Here is a 21,147-nt window from a genome sequence, read left to right as displayed (position 1 = left end):
AAGTTTGCTCTGGTTACTTCCCGTGGTTAAAAGTTCTGTTGCTGTTTACAGTGTTTAGAACTATAGATAAACAGGGTGAAATATTTAATGTTTACTGTTCATACAAAAATCACAGTGAAATATTAAAAAAACTGGGATATAAATTTAAACATTTCTTTAAAAGTTTTTAAGCCACCATGAGCTGCCTAATTTCCTTCAGGATAGACTTTAGAAAGAGTCATTAATTTACATAATTATCTAGAAAAAATGGTAGAAGAATTAAACAGAAATTCAGCCCATGAATTAGATGCTATTATTCACAAATCCTAACACCAAGATAACAACATCATGAAAATTGATTGACTTACATCTGATAAGTGTGTGTGTACACATGTGTTTGTGTACAATTTTCTCTTTTTTTATTTCTCGAATTTACAATTTTTTTTATAAAATACATGGAACAACTTGTGAAGCTTATAATCTTATATAAATCAGACATTACTTCAAAAAAGAAGATGATTACCTCCTATGCATCATGCATTTAGTCGTGCATATTAACCAATGACTTAAATCCTGCCAAGTCATTTGTTTTCCTGGCTAGCTCAGGCAACCCATTCCATGCTCTAATAGCACTAGGGAAGAAGGAGTATTTGTACAAATTTGTCCTAGCATAAATAATAATAAATAATTAAATAATTATATTCAACTCTATCATTTCAATGTTGTCCTATTGTCTATAATAAAATCAAAAAGCATTCTCAATGCTTGTAAATACATTTACCAACAGATATTTAACCATTTTTTAATCAGCCATGACGATTGTCCATTTATCATCTTATTTTACGGTTCCTGTTTAATGAACTTTTGTTTTTTTACACACTTTTTTTTATGTTAATGTTTCACAATAACAGCAATAGAAACAAAACTGAAGTAAGCTATAATCATTGCCCTAATGTACTAGAAAATAGATCAATGATGTCTGAAAAGCTTCACACAGATCATAATCAGTCTGTAACTGGCTCCTATCTGACCCCTGAAGACATATAGGATAAACTTTTTTTACTCCTTTTTGCGGTGATGCAACCTTTGAAATGTGTCAGAATATTATACAGCTCAAAGGCCAAAAAAGACTTAACACTGGGGAGTTGAATGCTGCTGTTTTTTTTTTATATTTACATAGCAACTGGGTTTATAATTTAGTGTGTAATATGACAATAAAAGACTGGAACAGCATTGTTTTTTAAATACACACCAAGAATTAGAAATACATCAATAAATAAATCAATTTAATTTAAACAGTTTACTCTGCTTCACTTTCTCCAGCTGACTCTGGATTGCTGGTGTAGGGGTCACTGTCTATCAACCGAACACTTCCGCTGATCTTAGAAGCTGGCCTCAAAATTTCATCATGTTTATCTTCTGCTGTTCTAGCAAAGCTTGGAGAAGGGGACTGTACTGTGCTAGCAAGGCTCACTCTCTTGCCAGATGGAGAAAGTTTTCTCCACTGAACATCATTGACACTGTAACCTTTCTTCTTCAAGATCGATTCCCTCTGACTCTTTTGAGGTATTAGTGGATCTGGGGAAATCTCTCTTGAGGATGTGTCCCTGGATGTGGTGCCATGAGTGGAATCACTTAGATCCTCCTCAGAGTCACTCCTGGTCTGCACTGTATGTGCAAAAGAGACACCTTTTCTCCCCTGTTCATTCTGGAGGATGATGCTAGACTGTTGGACAATGTTGGTGATGTAGGTTGTAGCAAAAAGCTGTAAGGCTGCATCATGATGACCTGCTGTCTCTAGAAAGTGTACAATTGCTGACCACTGTTCTGGCTTAGTGGACCTGTCCAGTAAGACAGCCCTGGACAGTGGTAGAGCTGTTGCTAAAGAAGAAAAGTAAATATTTTAAAATGTGCAGAATACCATATTTAAACTCAAGATCTTCTAACATATTTTAGGTAAACAAAGAATTAAAATGTGAACAGGATTATGTCAGAACTTTGCTTTAGGTTTTTTTTCCATTGAACATCTTGAGTATTTTATAAAATCAAAATGATATCTTTTTCTAAATAGATGGTGCTGAAAGAGATGTCAAATGTAGCTAGAAGCCTGTATTTAAAAAAAAAATAAAAAAAATTCTTTGTTTTTTATAGCCACAGACAAATTTTTAGCAAGACACTGTCTTTGATTTCAAAGATGAGTGCAGCATTTCCTTTAACCATGCAGCCCCAGTTGCAACATGCACATTTTGCCACAACTGATCCAGACAAAGCTGTTGTCTGCTCTGGGTTTTTTTAAGTCTTCTTTTTATTGTCTGAGCCTATTTTCAGCAAAGGTTTTCTTTTGGGTCTGAAATTTTTATAAGAGTTCTCTTAACAATAATTTATCATGCTAGATCTTTTAGGCACAAAATCAAAATGGCTAGAATTTTCTTGCTGGTCATTTCCCCCTCCCTTTTGGAAGTTAGGATAAAAGTAATGATTGACAAGTTGAAATTTATTTTTTGTCACCTTCTCTGTTTAATAATAATCTCTCCTACCATTGTAAGAATAATGATCTGATTATCCCAACTCTGACAATGATTCCATCTCCCCTAAAATTTTCATTATGTATGGTAAATGTTACTTAGGCATGAATTTGCTGACCATAGGAACTGCCTTAAATATTTAGAAAATACTTCCTTATCAATTTTTTGTTACTTTGAATCTTGCAAAACAATATTTATTTCTAATATGACTATTAAAATGATACATATCAAAGCAAGCAGGTACAAAGAGTAAGCTTCTGCCCTTTAAAAATAGAAATGGTATCCATGACAAGAATGAGAACAAAAAGTTGTGAAGATTTTTTTAATAATAGAATGATATTTATGAAGACTAATAATAACAACATATAAGCTGTTCATACCTTCCTCATGGTCAGTTTTCTGTCCAGATATGGCTTCAATTAAAGTGGCTATTAGTTCAGGTTTGTTTAGGTTCATTAGACCTTGCAAAATGCTACCTACAGTAATATTCAGCACTGAAAATAATAATCAAATTTTGATTAGCAAACATAATTACTGTGACAGTGATTGTCACATTTAGTTTTGAAAATCAGATAAATATTAGCAGCCTATTATGATAAATCTAAAATTGTTATTAATTTTTTAAACACTATTAAGGTGAATGTAAAAAATTTAAAAGCTACAACAATGTCAGCTTTCTAAGTATCAGAAAAGAAAATTGAAGGTTTAGGGTTGATACTTACAAAGTTTACGTTTCAATACATCAGCAGCTAGGAGACCAATTATCAACTGTGGACAGTCATTGATTTTCAAAACATCATTGACTTTGTCAGATGTGATGCAATGCCAGTGCCTAGCATACTGCAAGGCATTCTGCACTTTGCCCTGTCTCAGCATGGCCAGGACAGCATCATAGTGTTCTTTGAGCCTCACAAAAATGCTCTGACCCATGGACTGACATTCACACACACATGGAAGCCGACAGGTACAATGGTCACAGATAATGATGCCCATTTTGTGACTTAAAGTCAGCCTGTCATAAAAATTATTTTCTTGGGATTAAATATCTATAAAGTAAAACTTAATATCAATTAATCAAGATGTAAAGCAAACAATTTTTTAAAATTATTCAATATTATAACTTAAGTTTGTACAGACTACTTCTAAAGTCTTAACCACATCTGCAACTAAAGTTTTCTCAGAAACATATATATATATATATATATATATATATATATATATATATATATATATATATATATATATATATATATAAACACACACAAATGTATATTGAGAGAGAGAGAGAGAGAGAGAGAGAGTTATATAATGGTTTTATAGTTAAGGTAAAGTTGAAATGTTTCTGTTGGAAATATATATAGAGGGTTAACTTTTTCTTGATTTTCATTTTCATTTACATTGATTCAATTTTGAAAAGGTTATCTTTTTAAAAATGATCTATTCTAATACAGTTAAAATAGCAACGATGACTTATGTGGGATCAGTTAAAATACATTGTTGGTGGAAATTAGGGCTATAATACTTGATGTTGATTTCTGGACAAGAGATCTTTTTGTCTGTTATAAGGGAGATAATTAACTAGATCTCCAAATAAACAACAATAAACTTTTGATTGTTTTGATCAATTAAAAATATATTCACAAAAATTATTTGTATCTGTTGTGGGATAAGCAGATAGTAACTATATCTCAACTTAACAGTCTTAAGAGTAATTTCTTCTATGCTGAAACTTATCCAAGATTACAGCTAAAATTGTCACCATAAACTAAAAAAATGAAATCTCTTGAAGGGGAGACTATTTCAGAGGTAATCATTGCGTGAAGCAGAAACTGTACCTGTCCTGTGCAAGCCAGTGATGCACCATGTCTACTCGACTCTCATTAAGTCCTGCCTCAACACAGTCCAGAGACAAAGCTTCATTAGGTTTCTTGCCAGCAGCCTTCACTGAAGACATTAAGGCATCACAGAAAGCTAGCAAGGGTGATCTTCCTTTACCTTTTGCTGGAACATCTAAAAAGTACAATCAGAGATCGACAATTTTTTTTATATATGACATGTAATTATCTGAAATTTACATATTAGTGAGATAACTCTGAAAATATTTTACAATAAAATTGTTTATGTCTTATAATGATTTGATTAAAGTAACACCTTTCATTGGAAGAGCCACAAACATTTGACCAGACTCTGGAATTTGTTTGCAAATGGACGAGAGAAAAGTGGCACCAAAATTGGGAAAACAGGAAAACAGGGAGGGAATTGTGGAAAACTTTGAAGGGACCCACAAAATCAGACGAATGGTTGCAGTTAAACAGGGAAGAACAGGTTACCATTGCTAGGCTCAGAATGGGGCACTGCCCAGTTGGAGCATACTTTGCCAAGTTTAAGGCGAACTTCGACTCATGTTGTTGACACTACCAACAGGATGATGAACCATCTGCTATATGAGTGAAGATACTACACCCCAAAAATGGACCTTTGAGTGAAAAAGAAACGGGTATGCATAGCAAGTTAGCTCTATATGGTGGCAGGGCAACTTTGCAGAGAACCGCTGTCTTCCTTGCCCGTGTTGTCAGAGAATAGATTTCTCAACAATATGCCTCAGAGCGATGAGACTCACACGGATAGAAAATTTAAAAGTAAATTAGCAACTATACATAAAACACTGAGCCATAATCTTCAAATACAAAAACAAAACCTAATGCAATACTTAGTCACTAAGATAAAGGCACATTACTTGTTCCATATGCTAGGACAAATTTATATTAATACTCCTTTCTCTTGTGCTATTAGAGCATGGAATGGGTTGCCTGACTCAGCCAGGTAAACCAATCAATTGGCAGAATTTAAGACATTGATTAACATGCATGACTAGATTGACCTACACATAGGATGTAATCATCTTCTTTTTTGTAATCATCTTCTTTTTTGAGGTTATGTCTGTACTTTATAAGAAAAGATAAGATAATCTAGAATTAAAAAATTTTAACTTAATTATAGATTAGAACATGATCCAAAGATACAGCTTTATAGCCCAGATGGTGAAATCTAAAGAATAAGCACAAACAAACATACCCAACTTCCCCCAAACTCCCCTGCCTCATCCATAAAAGAAAACACTTCTCACCTCTAAATTTGGCTAAAGTTGCTTGTGTTCTAAGTATCCCCTTGGGACTGTTAGCTGCATGAACAGCAGCCTCTTCAAACAGCCCATCTTCAAACAGCTCATTAAATTTCTCTATGTATTCCAACATTAGCTCAGCCTCCTTCTCCTTGTTCGGGTCATCATCTTCTGTGGAGTTGGACTGAGCCAAAACATCTCCGTACTCTTTATCCAGCTTGTCTGGAGCAGCATGTTAATAGTTGTATTTACTTATTATTTACAAATTCATTTGTATTTGCAAAATTGTGGAAGAAAAATAGTCTATAAATTATTTTGTTTCCTTGGGAATTAAATTTTTGGATAAGATGTAATTATTGTAAATCCCTATTAGAAAAGTTTAACTGTGATTATAAGAGGATGATTATAGGGTGTCTTATGTATTTGTATATTTAACATATCAAAATAATTGTTTTGTATAGTTGAATTGATGTGTATAATGCACAATTGTAAAAACATATTTCTCTGAGATTATAAAGCATAATATTATTGAAAAATAATTATTCAGCTTACTTAAAAGAATGTTTAAAAACAAGAATTCAGTAGTGAAGTAACAAATATAATTAATAAAATAAATATAACATCAAAAGTTGTTTCCTTTGATTATTTATCACATTGAACAGGATACTATCATAAGACTAGAAAAACAAAATGGTTTGTGCAAAATCTCTATGAAGTATCTTATCATTTTGTATAGGAATACACAAATTAACAATGTCCTTATTCTATCTAAAGAAATTATAATGAGTTGTTTTTTTTTGTAGCCTAAAGGGACATTACCTTTCTCTTCCTGAAATGTTCCATTTGCTTGATGAAATGCTAGAGTTACAGCATCCCCAACAGTTTGATGAGGTGGCTTCATTTGATTGTAAGCCTGAGCAGCTTCCAGAGCAATCTTTAATCTTTGACTTTTGGCTTTATACACCTGAGAACATAGTGTGCAAATATATGTACAGAGTGACGTAGTTAATGTTTATTAAGTAGTGAAACCAGTTTTGATGATTTAACTCTGAAGGTTATTTAAAGTAAAAGAAATCAGTTTTGATGATTTAACTCTGAAGGTTATTTAAAGTAAAAGAAATCAGTTTAGATGATTTAACTCTGAAGGTTATTTAAAATAAAAGAAATCAGGTTTGATGATTTAACTCTGAAGGTTATTTAAAGTAAATGAAATCAGTTTTGATGATTTAACTTTGAAGGTTATTTAAAGTAAATGACTTCCTATGAACAACCTGTGAGGCCGACCACTCTACTTAAACCAATGAAAAAGAAACACTTCCTTATTCAGAAGGCAGCATTTAACTTGGGAACATGGAATGTCCGCACTTTACTAGAACCAGGTAGATGTGCACAAACTGCCAAGGAAATGGCCAACTACAAACTACAGATCCTGGGAATGAGTGAAGTTCGATGGAACACATTCGGTGAAACAAGACTGCAATCAGGAGAAACCCTTCTCTTCTCCGGAAAGGAAAAAGAAGATGACTTACATGAAAATGGTGTAGCACTATTACTAAACAAGGAAGCTTTCAAAAGTCTTTTAGAATGGGAACCAGTTTCAGAACGAATAATTAGAGCCAAATTTTTGTCTAAGTTCAAAAATGTTCACATCATTATGTGCTATGCTCCCACCAACCTTGCAAGTGATACTGACAAAAATACATTCTATGACCAACTGCAAAGTATAGTTGACAAAATACCTGCAAGAGATGTTTTGATCGTCATGGGAGACTTGAATGCCAAAGTGGGAAGTGACAACATGGGTTTCACCAGACAATAAAACAGAGAATCAAATCGACCACATTACCATACGGCGGAACTGGAGAAGCACATTACTAGATGTACGAAACAGAAGAGGAGCAGATATTGGCTCAGACCACCACCTAGTTGTTGCCAAACTAAAAATGAAGCTGGCCAGCAATAAAACAGAAAGAAACAAAAGGAAAAGATTTGACCTAGACAAGCTCAACAACACACAGATTAAAAAGGAATTCCAACTATCCCTTCAAAATAGATTTGCTGTGCTACAACTAGATGAGGCCAAACAAAGCGTCGATAAATCTTGGCAAAATTTCAAAGAAATTATTACTGAAACAAGCAATGAAGTACTAAGCCTTAACCCTAAGAAGAAAAAACAGTGGATTAGTGACGAGACATGGAAATTAATCGAAGAAAGGAAATGCGCTAAACAGGCAGTTAACCTAGCAAAAACAAGAAACCACAAGCAACAATCAAAACAAGACTACCAAGCAGTTTCACAGAAAGTCACCAAAATGCTTAGACAAGACAAACGATCATTTTACAATAATCTGGCAGAACAGGCAGAAGAAGCAGCAGGTAAAGGAGATATAAAACAACTATACAAAATCACCAAACTTCTCAGTACCAAAAAGGCTAATTGCAATGTTCCAGTCCGAAACAAATACGGAAAACTACTTTCTTCAATAAATGAACAACTTGAAAGATGGAAAGAATATTTTCAAGAAGTGCTCAATAGACCTAAACCACGAAATCCACCAGATCTAAATGCAGGACCAACACTAGACATAAACATGGAAGAAATAACAAAAGAAGAAATAAGGAATGCACTCAAACAAATGAAGACAGGTAAAGCAGCTGGAATTGACAACATACCACCCGAAGTCCTAAAAGAAGGAGGAAGTGAAATAGTTGACCAAATGCACAAACTATTCAACAAAATTTGGTTAACAGAAACACCTCCGGGTGAGTGGAAAAAGGGCTTGCTAATTAAAATACCAAAGAGTGGAGATCTATCACAATGTGAGAAATGGCGAGGCATCACTTTGCTGTCAGTACCAAGCAAGATTTTTAGCAGAATCCTACTAAACAGAATAAAGGGAGCATGTGATGAACACCTAAGGGAAGAACAGGCCGGATTCAGAAAAGGGAGATCTTGTGCTGACCAAATAGCTACACTCAGGATAATTGTAGAACAATGTGTCGAATGGCAATCTCCTCTCTATGCAACTTTTGTTGACTTTGAAAAAGCTTTTGATAGTGTCGACAGAGAATCTATCTGGACTGTAATGAGACATTATGGGATCCCCAATAAAATAATAACCATAATCAAGAACCTTTATGATGGTTTCACCTGCCAAGTAACCCACTGTGGCAAGCTGTCAGAGGAATTTCCAGTCACAACAGGAGTCAAACAGGGATGTCTTCTTTCACCACTCCTGTTCCTTCTAGTACTGGATTGGGTCACAAAAGAAGCCTACTCTAACGCAGGGAAAGGAATCCAATGGACTCTCACACAAAAGCTGGAAGATCTGGAATTTGCTGATGACATAGCCCTATTATCACACAGACTACAGGATATGCAAGAAAAGGTCACAGCTTTAAGCGAAGTAGGAAAAAGAGTAGGCCTCAAAATAAACCACCAAAAAACTAAAGTACTTAAAGTAAACAATAAACAAAGTGGAGACATAGTATTGGATTCTCAGACAATAGACCAAGTAGAAATTTTATATACCTTGGGAGTGTAGTCAGTATATCTGGTGGAACAGATGAAGACATTAAACGCCGTATAAATCTAGCACGTCAGACATTTACACAGCTAAAACCAACCTGGAAATCTCCTTTCATCTCAAACAAGACTAAACTAAGAATCTTTAATTCTAATGTCAAGGCTGTCCTACTGTATGGTTCTGAAACATGGAGAACAACTGAAGCCACAACAAAAAAATACAGACCTTCATCAACAGATGCCTGAGAAATATCCTAAAAATACACTGGTATGACAAAGTAGAAAACACCAAACTGTGGGAGATGAGTGGACAGAAAAATATAGAAGTGCAGATCTTAGAGAGGAAGTGGAGATGGATTGGTCACACCCTTAGAAAAGATACCAGCAACAGAGCTAGGCAGGCCATAGAGTGGAACCCCCAGGGAAAAGACGCAGAGGAAGACCAAAAAGAACATGGCGACGCAGTGTACTTGAAGAAGCAGAGAAGACCGGGAAGAGCTGGGACACCATCAAAAAGCTAGCAAGAGACCGTGGAGAGTGGCGTGTTTATGTCGAGGCCCTATGTTCCATGAGGAACTCAAAGGAATGATGATGATGATGAACAACCTATACTCTTTTGGTTCCATTAGCATAATGCTGACTATTGCTATAATTTCTAACAGATTTTGTTTCAAAATTTTACCATCCAATATATATAATCAAAAAAGTTATGTCTTTGAAATAAATTTTTCTTTCCATTACATAGGTTAAAATATAATTTAGATATGTGTCTTCTGCGACTCATTGCAAATTTAATGTAACAAATATATATATTGAGGGTACTGATACCACATAAAAACATTGTTTACCAAACTTTGATGCAGCAGTTGGTCTCTAGTTGTCACTTTGGTATCTAATGTTTCCTTGAGCTGAACTTTGTGTGTCTTTGGTAGGAATCTTGTTTTCAAGCTGATATTTAACTCTTTGAGCTGCCTATCAAGAGCTTCAAACTTTTTCTGAAGAACTTTCATATCAGTCATCTCTTCTAGTGTTAAGCCTAAACATTGGAAATAATTTTCTTAAACTAAACAGAAGATAACAATATTTAAGACACCCTGTCAAGACTAATAGTAGAGCCATTAACACTCCAAGCTCATTGCAATATATCTATCAAGACTGAAACTGTAATATTACTATCTCTATATTTTATTATTTTCTATATTCAAAATTTTTCCTAGCAGCTTGACAAAGTAAAAAAAAAAAACACTTTGAAAAACAGAATTAAGATTTATTCAAAAGTAAATAGAGGCTTGACAGAGACATTATTGCAGAAAATAGAGGGGAATGTGATATAATCACAGAAGTCCAAGACACTAGTTAGGCAAGAAGATAAGATTAACCAAATGATTGCTGCTAATCTAGTTAAAGCATGTTTCAACTCTGCTACTCAACAGATTCAATTCTCTATGATCTATCTATGCTAACTCAACTGTTTCATTTAACATGTTTTTAAAAATTTAGAAATTATTAAATATATTGGCATAACACTTACAACAGAATATCTCCAATATTCAAAAGCTACATTTTTTTGGTATTTAATTACCTGGAATAAATCTGTTGTCTGTTTTGAGTTGTCTCCTTGGTGTTTCTGCAGTCTTAGGTCGTTTTTCTCTTTCTTCCTTCAAAGCTTGCATGTCTTTTATTTCTTGTTCAAGTTTCTCATTTTCTTTCTTGATAAGTACAATCCTATATGAAAATAAAATTGTTTAAACATGTTGCATATATCTTTGAGATAACAACTTTGAATGTAGGCCCTATTTACTGAGTCATTCATTTAAGATGATAGATCTATAACAATTTTAAGATTCTATAAAATTATGGACCTTTGATTTAATTACACCTTTTTTCCCCCAATATAATACATATGATGATATTAAGTGAAAATACAAAGAACAGTCTTGGATTTAATGGATTTAAGCTGAGGAACAAATGAAATTAAAAGCTATATTTATTATGATTGAAAGACATGTTGTTATATTACCAATAAATTTATTATTAACATTAATTTCTCATATGATTAATCAGGGTACATTTCTGATAGAAAATATGAATAGCAAGAATTACAATTTCATGTTCAAAAGCCAAGAAATCTCAGGAAAACTGTGTACCAATTATCATGAGACTATGACATTGGCTGCCTGGTCATGTAGTATGTGCTTCAGATTAAGATGGTCCTGATTTCAAATACTGCCCACTTGCTTTGCTGCAAGGCTAGAATGTAATATAATTGTCATTTCTGAAGGAACCTTCAAAACTTATAAAACAAACAAAACATTTGATGGTAAACCTGATAAACCAATGAGTAAGAAAATCTTTATAGAAAAAAATTATGGATAAATAAAAGAATAGACTTGGGAACCTAAGTAATGCAGATTCTTTCATAAACTATAGATTTCCAATTATGTATAAATAAGTAGAATTTACAATTATCCAACGTACAATATTTATTTTTCAAACATACAAATTCTTTTAGCAAAATAAAATTAGTGCCAGAAATATTGACAGACATATTCACATTTTTGAACATCTTACCTTTCTTCAAGCTCATCAGCCCTCTTCTTGTAGTTCCTCAGAGTGGAGGGTTCAGAAGCCATTGATTTCAATTTAAGATGTAGAAAGTCTGCATTTTTTTGTCCTGTCTTAATAATTTCAATAGTATCTTCATACTCTTTTTTGATAGCAGTAAGTATGGGTCTGTAAGCCACAACATGTTCAATAACCTATATATAAATAAATAAATAAATATGTTACTATGGGGGGGGGGTATTACTGAGCTTTGTTATGATTTGTTACAAGTGGAATAGGAGGCTGAAAAAAGGTGATTTTCAACATAAAGTAATATCCGAACATTCTCATAAGATTTAATGATAAAACTTTACAATGAAGAACCCTTTGATCATGCAAAAGGGAGTGGGCTAGGGGCACACTGGGTATCAAAATCAGCCCAGGCATCACCATATAAAGTGACCCACAAATGGCATGTCATATCATGGGAGTAGCCAGGATATTTTTTGTGATATTGGATTTTTTACCACCCATCCGATATATATATATACGAGTGTGTGTGTTTATGTAATTAATTTTCATAACATTCTGACCTTTCATTCTTTCAAATGTTTTTTTCTACCTAAGAATACTTTCTTCCTTTCATCATTCCTTTGAGTTTCTCATGCAACATAGGGCCTCGACTTTCTTCCTTTAATTAGTTAAAAGACATTACACACTGCCAAGGACAGCTAGGAAGTCTGGGGGAGTGCTGTGAGCTCCCACAGCAGGGCCTCGGATCCAAGCATTATTTCTGTTATTTTAAGCTTTAAAAATGTATATACAGAGGTATCTACAGTGCAATTAGCCTGCTACTCTTCCGCTAAAAAATTTATAAACCAAATCTGCTATTCACTGAACTTAATTAATGGAGTCCAGTGACTGGTAGAAAATGGTATCTATATTTTTGCTTTAGTTTTTGTATTGGAGGGGGAGGGTAACCACAAAGCCCATTTTGGCTAAGCTCATGGTATTTGGTGACTGTAGTTTGCTTAAGTTGGCTGCACTGGGGCAGTAAGTAAAGTTTCCCTTGCAGACAAGGAGGTCTGAAGCAAGTGATGGTTTGACACCATCCCCCCTTCTCTTCTTGCTACGCCCATGTGTCATATAATAGGTGCAAATCTAAACCTTGAAGATATTAAAGCAGTGTTGAAGTCCATGCCACTCGTGCATAGCAAAATGTACAGTCTAACATTTTGCAAATGATAATTTGTACAGTGTTTAGTGTAAATTTTTTAATATTCTTGTAAAATTTCAAAGGAAATTAATTGTAATAATACAAAAATAACCACAAGAAAATGTGTTCTAGCATCTGTGTTTTGCTGCTGTCACTTTTTTAAAAGTTGTCTGCATTGAAAAAAGTTTTTTTCTTTGATTGCGACCAGACCGGCCCATATGGTACTGACATTCGCCTGTTTTCCCATATAGCCAGTCTGCCCCTGGAGTGGGCTGTATATCCCAGAGGCCAAAAGACTACTAGCACAGGTAGCACTTTCAGTAGTAAAATGTGATTGTTCATGATAGATCTACTTATATTTAAATTTATATTATCAAATCAGTATAATAAGTAAACAAAATTATCATAGATCATAGGCAGTTTAGATACAAGTTATTCTAAAGATTAAGAAAATATGCATCAATTTTTGAACTTGCAATTTTACCCCAACATTTTTTAATGTATGCATTTTTTAAAAGTCTGAATCATACTTTATTAAATGCAGCTTTCCAAACAAGATATTTCTGCTCTTCATCATCTGTCTTTATTTTACAAAGCTCAGCCTTTATAAACATGTTTAAGTCGTCAATAAACTCTCTATCAATTTTTGATTTTATGGGTGGTAATGGTGAATATCTATTTGATGGAGTTGGTGTAGATCTACCACTCGAAGTCATATTGAAGAAGTGAAGATTATCCTTGCTCGACAATAAAATAAGCTAGCCATTGAGCTTACTCCATTTGTAAACGTTGCCGTAGATAAGGACTCTAAATTTTAAAAAACATAGCAATGGCAAATCAAAACAAAATAAAATTTTCAACAAAAAAAATTAATGGTTGTTACCTAAACATGCTATCTTATATCTATTTAAACCTAAATTAGATCTATGTATGAGTTAATATTTATTTTTCTATTGATATTCAATAAATAATATTAAAAATAACATACGTTTCTTCCGCAAATTACTGTTTATAGTTTTTATTTTCTAAAACAACATGGATGAAATTGGCTTGTCAGGAAACGAGCAAAAGGCACGTCAATAAAGAGGCATACAAATAGATCTAATTTATTTTAATAAAATATACTACTCTAGTTAGCGAATAATTTTCATTCCATATTTTAAGCTAATAGTTCTATATTGTTGAAAATATACGCTATGATGTAGAATGAAAGTCTAGATTTTAGAGTATATTCTAGTGTTCTGTGTTGTCACTGTTGACAGTGTCGGGAGTGTTTAATTAAATTAATCATAATGTCGTAATGTATTCTACCAGATCCTCAATTTTGCAATGTCACTTCTAAGTTTAACTTTTATTTTACAGAGTTCTTATCTGCTTGACTGTTTCTTTTAAACATATATTTTTACAAATATAATTTACTTTTACATTATGTGCCCACACTCATAGATGATAGACTTAGAAATGACTTTATATAATTTATATTATAAGTCTAATATATATAAAATAAATAAAATAATATATAATATATAAAAATATATTATTATAATTTATATATACTTTTAAATATAATATATAAAGACCTACTTAGTACTAGTTTACTTGAGATCTACCTTTAGATGATAATGATAAGATCTAGCTGCCTGGTCGTGCGGTTTGCACGCTGGACTGTCGTTCAGATTTATCGATGGTCCCGGGTTCAAACCCTGCCCGCTCCCATCCCCCGTCGTCCTGCAGGAGGTTTGGACTAGGAAGTAATTATCTTCAACTCTGAAGGAACATCCGAAACATGTAAAACATTTTACAAACAAACATTTTAGCTAGACTCTCCTCTCTACTCTTTACATTTTACCAGTAACCAGTAATACCAGATCTGCAGCTCATCTTAGATTTAGATTTCTGATCATCAATCTTCGATTCTATATTAACTATACAATACTAGACTATACATTATAAAAACGGCTTTTGACACTTTTGTTATAGGCTACTTATTGCAGGTCTTTAAAAATAATTATATTTTGTCTGTAAATCTAGGATGAATCTAATTTGCCTGACTCACGGCCTGGAACATCCATGGCTGGAGGATCTGGGGATCCTATGAATCCAGATGTAGAAGATTTGTATGTCAAATATAAGGTATAATGGAACAATTCAATTTCTTTTCTATATTTACATTAACATTTAAAAACCAGGTAATGCTAGTTAGTCAGACCAGAATTATTTTGGTCCTAATAAATGGCTGGATAGATTACAAAAATAATTATTACCAACCAGAGTCTTTAGATAGTGTTTATTTTATTTACTAACGTATTGTTAATGTGTGAAATGTATTGATATAATAATATTCCTAAGAAGGCGATGTCTGTTTCATTTGTAATCCAGAAGTTGTGTCAGTTTTCAGTAAGATTCTACTATTTTCATCATTCATTCATCTTGAATATTTATATAAATTTTAAAAACTCATCTGTTTTAGTGACAGAAATGCTTCATTACAGTAAAATAATGATCATGATATGTTACTTAGCAACTTCTAGGATATGAATGCAATAATAAATATTTTACAAAAACATTGCAAGATCAACAATATTCAACATCCTCCAGTTTCTTGAATGACATTGTATTCTACATAGATTCAACTAGAAGTAATTATAAAATACTAGTTCATTTAACTAAATTCTGTATGTTCAATTGTTCAAAAGTAAAGCTACAATTTTCTTCTTCAAAACTAAATCTTGAACTAATAGGCCATTCACTACTCTGAATGCAACATTTTGATTCAATACACAATTCACTACTCTGAATGCTTGATGTTGAATCAAGCTTTTCACGTACCTACACCTCGAGTCCTGTGAATATCTTTCATCCAATAATTGTTTCCTTTCATGCTTTAGTTCTTAACGGTTTAATATAACCGTGTTAACTATTATTTTGACCCTGTGACAAGTATCATGCTGGTTTTTGATAAAACATGTTCTGACATGCTGAATTAACAAGAGCTTTGTAATTATATAACTGTTTTATCTTTGATTTTGACTTTGCAGAAATTAGAGAGACAGTTAGAGTTTTTAGAAGTTCAGGAAGAGTACATCAAAGATGAACAGAAAAACTTAAAGAAAGAATATTTGCATGCGCAAGAAGAAGTCAAGAGAATTCAAAGTGTGCCACTGGTGATTGGTCAGTTTTTAGAGGCTGTTGACCACAATAATGGCATTGTCGGCTCAACTACAGGTAATTGGATCAGTTTTACAAATGTTGATTAAGATTTCCAGACTTGCCTACCATTTTTGTAATGATATTGTAATGGAAAATGGGGGAGGGGGGGGGGGGTTAGAGTGTGCGCTACCAAGCAAAACTTTTGTGGTTGCTCTGTATAGAATCAGCCAGGAAAAGAGAAAATATAACATTATTTTAGCATCTACCTCTGTGCCAAAGAGATCAGAAACTTTAAATTTGACTTTACTTGCCTAATTGACATGTGAGCTTTAATGGGGAATTAGTTTGATGAAGCACAGGTAACAATTTTATAGATGCCAACATTTGAAATCACTTTATTGATGCTATGTAATACTGCATCTTCAGCTAATCTCAGACTTTATAGAAGTAGCTCTTATCTTTGACTGACACACACTTTTAATTTTTCATGTTCACTTTTTGATGTTTATAGTTTCTGTGATTTGGTCACCTTGGCATAAGACTGGCTAAATTCAAGTAACAAGTTGTCTTAAATTATCTTTATGTAATAATCTACACATGACATTTGTTCACTTGTATCTTCTCATCTCATCTCAGGCTCCAACTATTATGTTAGAATCTTGAGTACCATAGACAGAGAGCTATTGAAGCCATCAGCAAGTGTTGCACTCCACAAACACAGCAACGCACTGGTGGATGTCCTACCCCCTGAGGCAGATAGCAGCATCACCATGTTACAAGCTGGTCAGTTGTACATATATATTTAAACATTTCATAAAACTAATTAAAGCAGCTCTTAGTCCATTGGCTCTTACACTGAGTGTTATTTAAAAAATAATTATTTTTTTTTTCAATTTTTTTTCATTCTTTTAGATAATTTTTAAATTGTTATTAACCTAAACCAAAAGACTTTAATATAAGGCAAAAAAGACAACACTTTTATAACTCACCAATAACAAAAATACACAGTAATGAAAAAATTTAACAATGTGAAATATATTTTATTGTTAGAAAAAAAATTATATAAAAATTGGAACTGTGACTGATTAATAAGCTCAACATTAGCATCACTTAAAGAGTAATTGACAGAGTGGCAGCAGACATTTGACTTATGCACATTTAGATCATGTTGACTTAGCAGCAGACTTTTGACTTATGTACATTTTTATTTAGATCATGTTGACAGAGTGGCAGCAGACATTTGACTTACATACATTTATTTAGAGCATGTTGACAGAGTGGCAGCAGACATTTGACTTATGTACATTTAGATCATGTTGACTGGCAGTAGACATTTGACTTATGTACATTTAGATCATGTTGACTGGCAGTAGACATTTGACTTATGTACATTTAGATCATGTGAACATCACAGGGAGTTTACTAACACTGAGCTTCATTGTGCTAAACCTACTGTCAATGAATAATCTACTTGTTATTGTTTCAGATGAGAAGCCAGATGTTGCTTATCATGACATTGGAGGTATGGACATACAAAAGCAGGAAGTTAGGGAAGCTGTGGAGCTGCCTTTGACTCACTTTGAGCTCTACAAACAGATTGGCATTGATCCTCCTCGTGGGGTCCTCATGTTTGGGCCACCTGGATGTGGGAAAACTATGTTGGCCAAAGCAGTGGCCCATCATACCACGGGTGAGTCTTTGAGGAATGGGAATAATGTGCACTGGTAGATTGTAGAATACAGTCTCTTTAGATTTATCTTTTTTTTTTCCTTCGTAACTTTTTTATTGTCTTCTCTGTTGACAGCTGCATTTATTCGTGTTGTTGGTTCTGAGTTTGTCCAGAAATATTTGGGAGAAGGCCCCAGGATGGTGCGTGATGTGTTTCGTCTAGCTAAGGAGAATGCACCTGCCATTATATTTATTGATGAGATTGATGCTATAGCTACAAAAAGATTTGATGCTCAAACAGGAGGTAAAAAAAAAACAAGTTTCTTTATTTTGTATTAATAAACATTTTCCCCGTAGACTATACATTTGTTCATTTAACTAGATAGGGTTAACTGAATACCAGAAATAGAGTAAATTGTTTTACATTATATTCAGTTGTTAGAGTTTTGAATTGAACATATTCTAATTTAAAATACAAGAAAAATGAAGTAAAAATTGAATTGTGTAAATTGTGATATATGTCTTTTCATACAAAAATATTTCAAGTCTTTGCAGTAAAAAAAATTTGCTTTTTATATTTGTAAATGTATTTAAAATCTCTTTCATGCCGTATTGTATTGTGTGATATTTGATCTGTTTCAGCTGATAGAGAGGTCCAGAGAATCCTTCTAGAACTTTTAAATCAGATGGATGGCTTTGATCAAACTGTCAATGTCAAGGTTAGAATTGTTTCAAGCTATGCTTTATAAATTGTGTTCAGATCTAAATGTTCTCACTTGACATTTACTATAGAGTTTACATTTTCATTGTCCGTTATCAACATTTTAGGTAATCATGGCCACCAACAGGGCAGACACACTTGACCCTGCGTTACTCCGACCTGGAAGGCTGGATAGAAAAATAGAGTTCCCCCTACCAGATCGTCGACAGAAACGTCTTATTTTCTCCACCATTACAGGGAAGATGAACCTGAGTGATGAGGTAGACCTTGAGGACTACGTGGCCAGGCCTGACAAAATTAGTGGTGCTGATATCAATGCTATATGTCAAGAGGTTAGTTGTCCTTTTATTATTCAAAGCTTCCCTTGAGACATATCTTTGTAGCCATGGTTTCATGAAATTTGTAACAGCTATCTTAAAGTATTGTGAAGGTTTGCTACTATTTTTTCATCAGAAAATTTGAATCTAAATTCTTCCCTCTACACAACTGTCATAAGTTGAATGTTAAGCAACAAATGAAAAATAAGTTAAAAAACTATTTGTTACTATGGATTCTGTGGTAGTAGTTTCAGAAGTTAAATCTGAGCCAATGTCTACAGGAAATGTTTATGGGGAGAAAGAACAATATTCTTTTTTTACGGATAGAAATATTTTGAAACCTTAAATAGAAATTATGCATAAATTGAATACACACTATTAACACACAATATAACTTAATTTTAATTATAAATTTATCAAAGTAGACTTAACATGAAACTTATTGATTTGTTTCCTCTATGTATAGGTTTTCAAGCAACAAATTCTGGTAGCATAAATAACAAAGACTTTTCATTTCTAATTAACTCTCTTTACATACTTGCTTTTCTTGTAGAAACTTGAATCTTTACTATGACATGTACACATATCACTAGAATTTACTGAACACTTTTGCTGTTTCTTGGTCCCAGTTTATTTTGATCAAATTCCAAGCTCTTCCAATTCACATGAGATTCAGTCCTGATCATTCTACATTTATTTCAACCCTCAAAGATCTCCTCCATTATTTCCATAACAGATTGCATAGAGACTGTGTCTTATTGCAAGACTTAAGTAACTGGCAGGTCTTGCCACCCATGTCTGTAAGCTGAATCTCATCATTTTATTGTTTTGTATCTATGAAAGATTTTTTTTTTTTCACTTGTTCCATGAGTTTCTCTTTACCCTTCCCACTTTTTTGTTTCCCAAGTATTCTTGTGAAAGATTGATCAAACAAAACTGGTGTTTGGTTATAGAGAATCATTGATAGGATTGAACAAATGTGCTGATAGGGTGGACTTGTATAAGTTCAACAGAGCACTGTAAGATTACAATAAATAAATGATGACCTGCCTTATCAGAAAGTTGTCTTTTCTACCAGGCTGGCATGCAAGCTGTCAGGGAGAACAGATATGTTGTACTGGCCAAAGATTTTGAAAAAGGTTACAAGAACAACATCAAGAAGGATGAAACAGAACATGAGTTTTATAAATAGATGCATTCAGTGTTTGTTGTCCATGTGTGATTGTTTTCTATACAAGTTGTTTATTTAATTTACCTCAAAGGTATACAATGTCTGAGGATCCATTTCTCATTAAAACATTTTCTTTTTGAACCCATCATGTCTTTTGTTTTTGTGTTATGTCTGAGAAATACTTCAAGTCAAGCCAACATTTTAAAAAATAGAATCTGAACATGTTTCTGAACAACTGTTTATTGATGCACTGGAACAATATGCTCTATTAAATTATGGTATTTTAATAAAATTATTGCAACAAGAAATTTAAAATTTCTAATACCATAAGAGAAAATCTTTTCAACAAAAAATATTTTTTTTTTTAAATTTTATGTTCAATATTAGGTATAGGAACACTTCTGATTAATGTAAATAGCAGAAAGATATTGCTAATAAGTTAAAAAGTACTTTTTAAAAAAACTTGAGTGAAATCGCATCTTATACTTTGAATCAATAATGTAATTAATTTTTAATAGATCTAGACTAAAATAATAAATTTGTGTGATTGTTGATATTTTTATTAATTGTTTTTTTTTTGCTTATAGTATGCTCAACGTGCTATGGTCCAATCACTTTTGGGAGGGGAGGGGAATATCTTGGAAGTTTCCATGCGGCCTTTTCAAAAGTGATTTTTAAAAAAAGAAAGACGCTCAAGTCTGTATTTGAACTCAAGCCTCCATGATGGAAGGCTGATGTGTTTGCCATGAGCTCTTCAAGTACATTTTAAAAAAAAGGTTTTATAGTTATCTTAAAATTGTTAGTGATTGACCTAATTCTCAACAAAGGCTTATCTCTCCTTTGCTTAGTACATTTCTAATGTAAAAAAAAAAATTAATTATGACTAACTGGTTAACTTTTAAAATTATTCATGTGTTGTTATCGACAATGAATAATTGAACAATGTTTCAACTTGATCCGAGATTTTGAAGTGGAAGAAATAATGTGTACAAGATTTTTACCGGATAGACAGTCGGAGTGACTTGATATAAACTTGGTAAAAATTAAACATTATTAGATTCTTTAAAGAAATCTATTTTGAAGATAATGTGTACAATTATTAGTTGGCACAGTATCTATAATCTTTTTTTTTGTACAATCTAATAATAATGAAAACTTCATTGCTAAACAATAATGGACACATATTAAAAATGTATATTTCTTACTTTT

The 21,147-nt window shown here is 33.0% G+C and overlaps 2 protein-coding genes across 3 annotated transcripts; one reads left to right on the top strand and one right to left on the bottom strand.

Moving 5' to 3' along the window:
- Positions 1-1,064: 1,064 nt before the first annotated feature.
- Positions 1,065-13,712, bottom strand: LOC106065828 (clathrin heavy chain linker domain-containing protein 1-like). Its single transcript, XM_013224730.2, has 10 exons — positions 13,442-13,712; positions 11,723-11,910; positions 10,734-10,876; positions 10,000-10,187; positions 6,445-6,589; positions 5,632-5,847; positions 4,340-4,514; positions 3,227-3,516; positions 2,885-2,998; positions 1,065-1,860 (listed from the first exon to the last, which is right to left on the bottom strand). The coding sequence occupies exons 1-10, from the start codon at positions 13,625-13,627 to the stop codon at positions 1,280-1,282; spliced, it is 2,226 nt and encodes a 741-aa protein (XP_013080184.2). The 5' UTR covers positions 13,628-13,712; the 3' UTR covers positions 1,065-1,279.
- Positions 13,713-13,831: 119 nt separating this feature from the next.
- On the top strand, positions 13,832-20,083 carry LOC106065829 (26S proteasome regulatory subunit 6B). Of its 2 annotated transcripts, none has more exons than XM_013224731.2 (9): positions 13,832-13,982; positions 14,943-15,044; positions 15,950-16,136; positions 16,698-16,844; positions 17,548-17,751; positions 17,866-18,033; positions 18,372-18,448; positions 18,558-18,782; positions 19,846-20,083. In XM_013224731.2, the coding sequence occupies exons 1-9, from the start codon at positions 13,947-13,949 to the stop codon at positions 19,957-19,959; spliced, it is 1,260 nt and encodes a 419-aa protein (XP_013080185.1). In that variant the 5' UTR covers positions 13,832-13,946; the 3' UTR covers positions 19,960-20,083. The 2 variants fall into 2 exon arrangements, with proteins under 2 accessions (XP_013080185.1, XP_055880829.1); XM_056024854.1 differs by having other exon boundaries at positions 13,936-13,998.
- Positions 20,084-21,147: the final 1,064 nt, after the last annotated feature.

This window comes from Biomphalaria glabrata, chromosome 3, assembly GCF_947242115.1.
Source record: "Biomphalaria glabrata chromosome 3, xgBioGlab47.1, whole genome shotgun sequence".
NCBI classification, from domain to species: Eukaryota; Metazoa; Mollusca; class Gastropoda; family Planorbidae; genus Biomphalaria; species Biomphalaria glabrata.
This window is presented reverse-complemented; position numbering and strand designations above follow the sequence as displayed.

What these genes read in the sequence shown, in the direction of transcription:
- LOC106065828 (XM_013224730.2), bottom strand. Translation starts at nt 13,627, where the DNA reads ATGACTTCGAGTGGTAGATCTACACCAACTCCATCAAATAGATATTCA. An exon ending in GCTGATGAGCTTGAAGAAAG is followed by an intron (nt 10,877 to 11,722) that starts GTAAGATGTTCA and finishes ATTTTCATATAG; the next exon opens with GATTGTACTTATCAAGAAAG. An exon ending in AACATTTCAGGAAGAGAAAG is followed by an intron (nt 5,848 to 6,444) that starts GTAATGTCCCTT and finishes ATGCTGCTCCAG; the next exon opens with ACAAGCTGGATAAAGAGTAC.
- LOC106065829 (XM_056024854.1), top strand. Translation starts at nt 13,951, where the DNA reads ATGAAATTGGCTTGTCAGGAAACGAGCAAAAGGCACGTCAATAAAGAG. An exon ending in CATTGTCGGCTCAACTACAG is followed by an intron (nt 16,137 to 16,697) that starts GTAATTGGATCA and finishes ATCTCATCTCAG; the next exon opens with GCTCCAACTATTATGTTAGA. An exon ending in ATTTGATGCTCAAACAGGAG is followed by an intron (nt 18,034 to 18,371) that starts GTAAAAAAAAAA and finishes GATCTGTTTCAG; the next exon opens with CTGATAGAGAGGTCCAGAGA.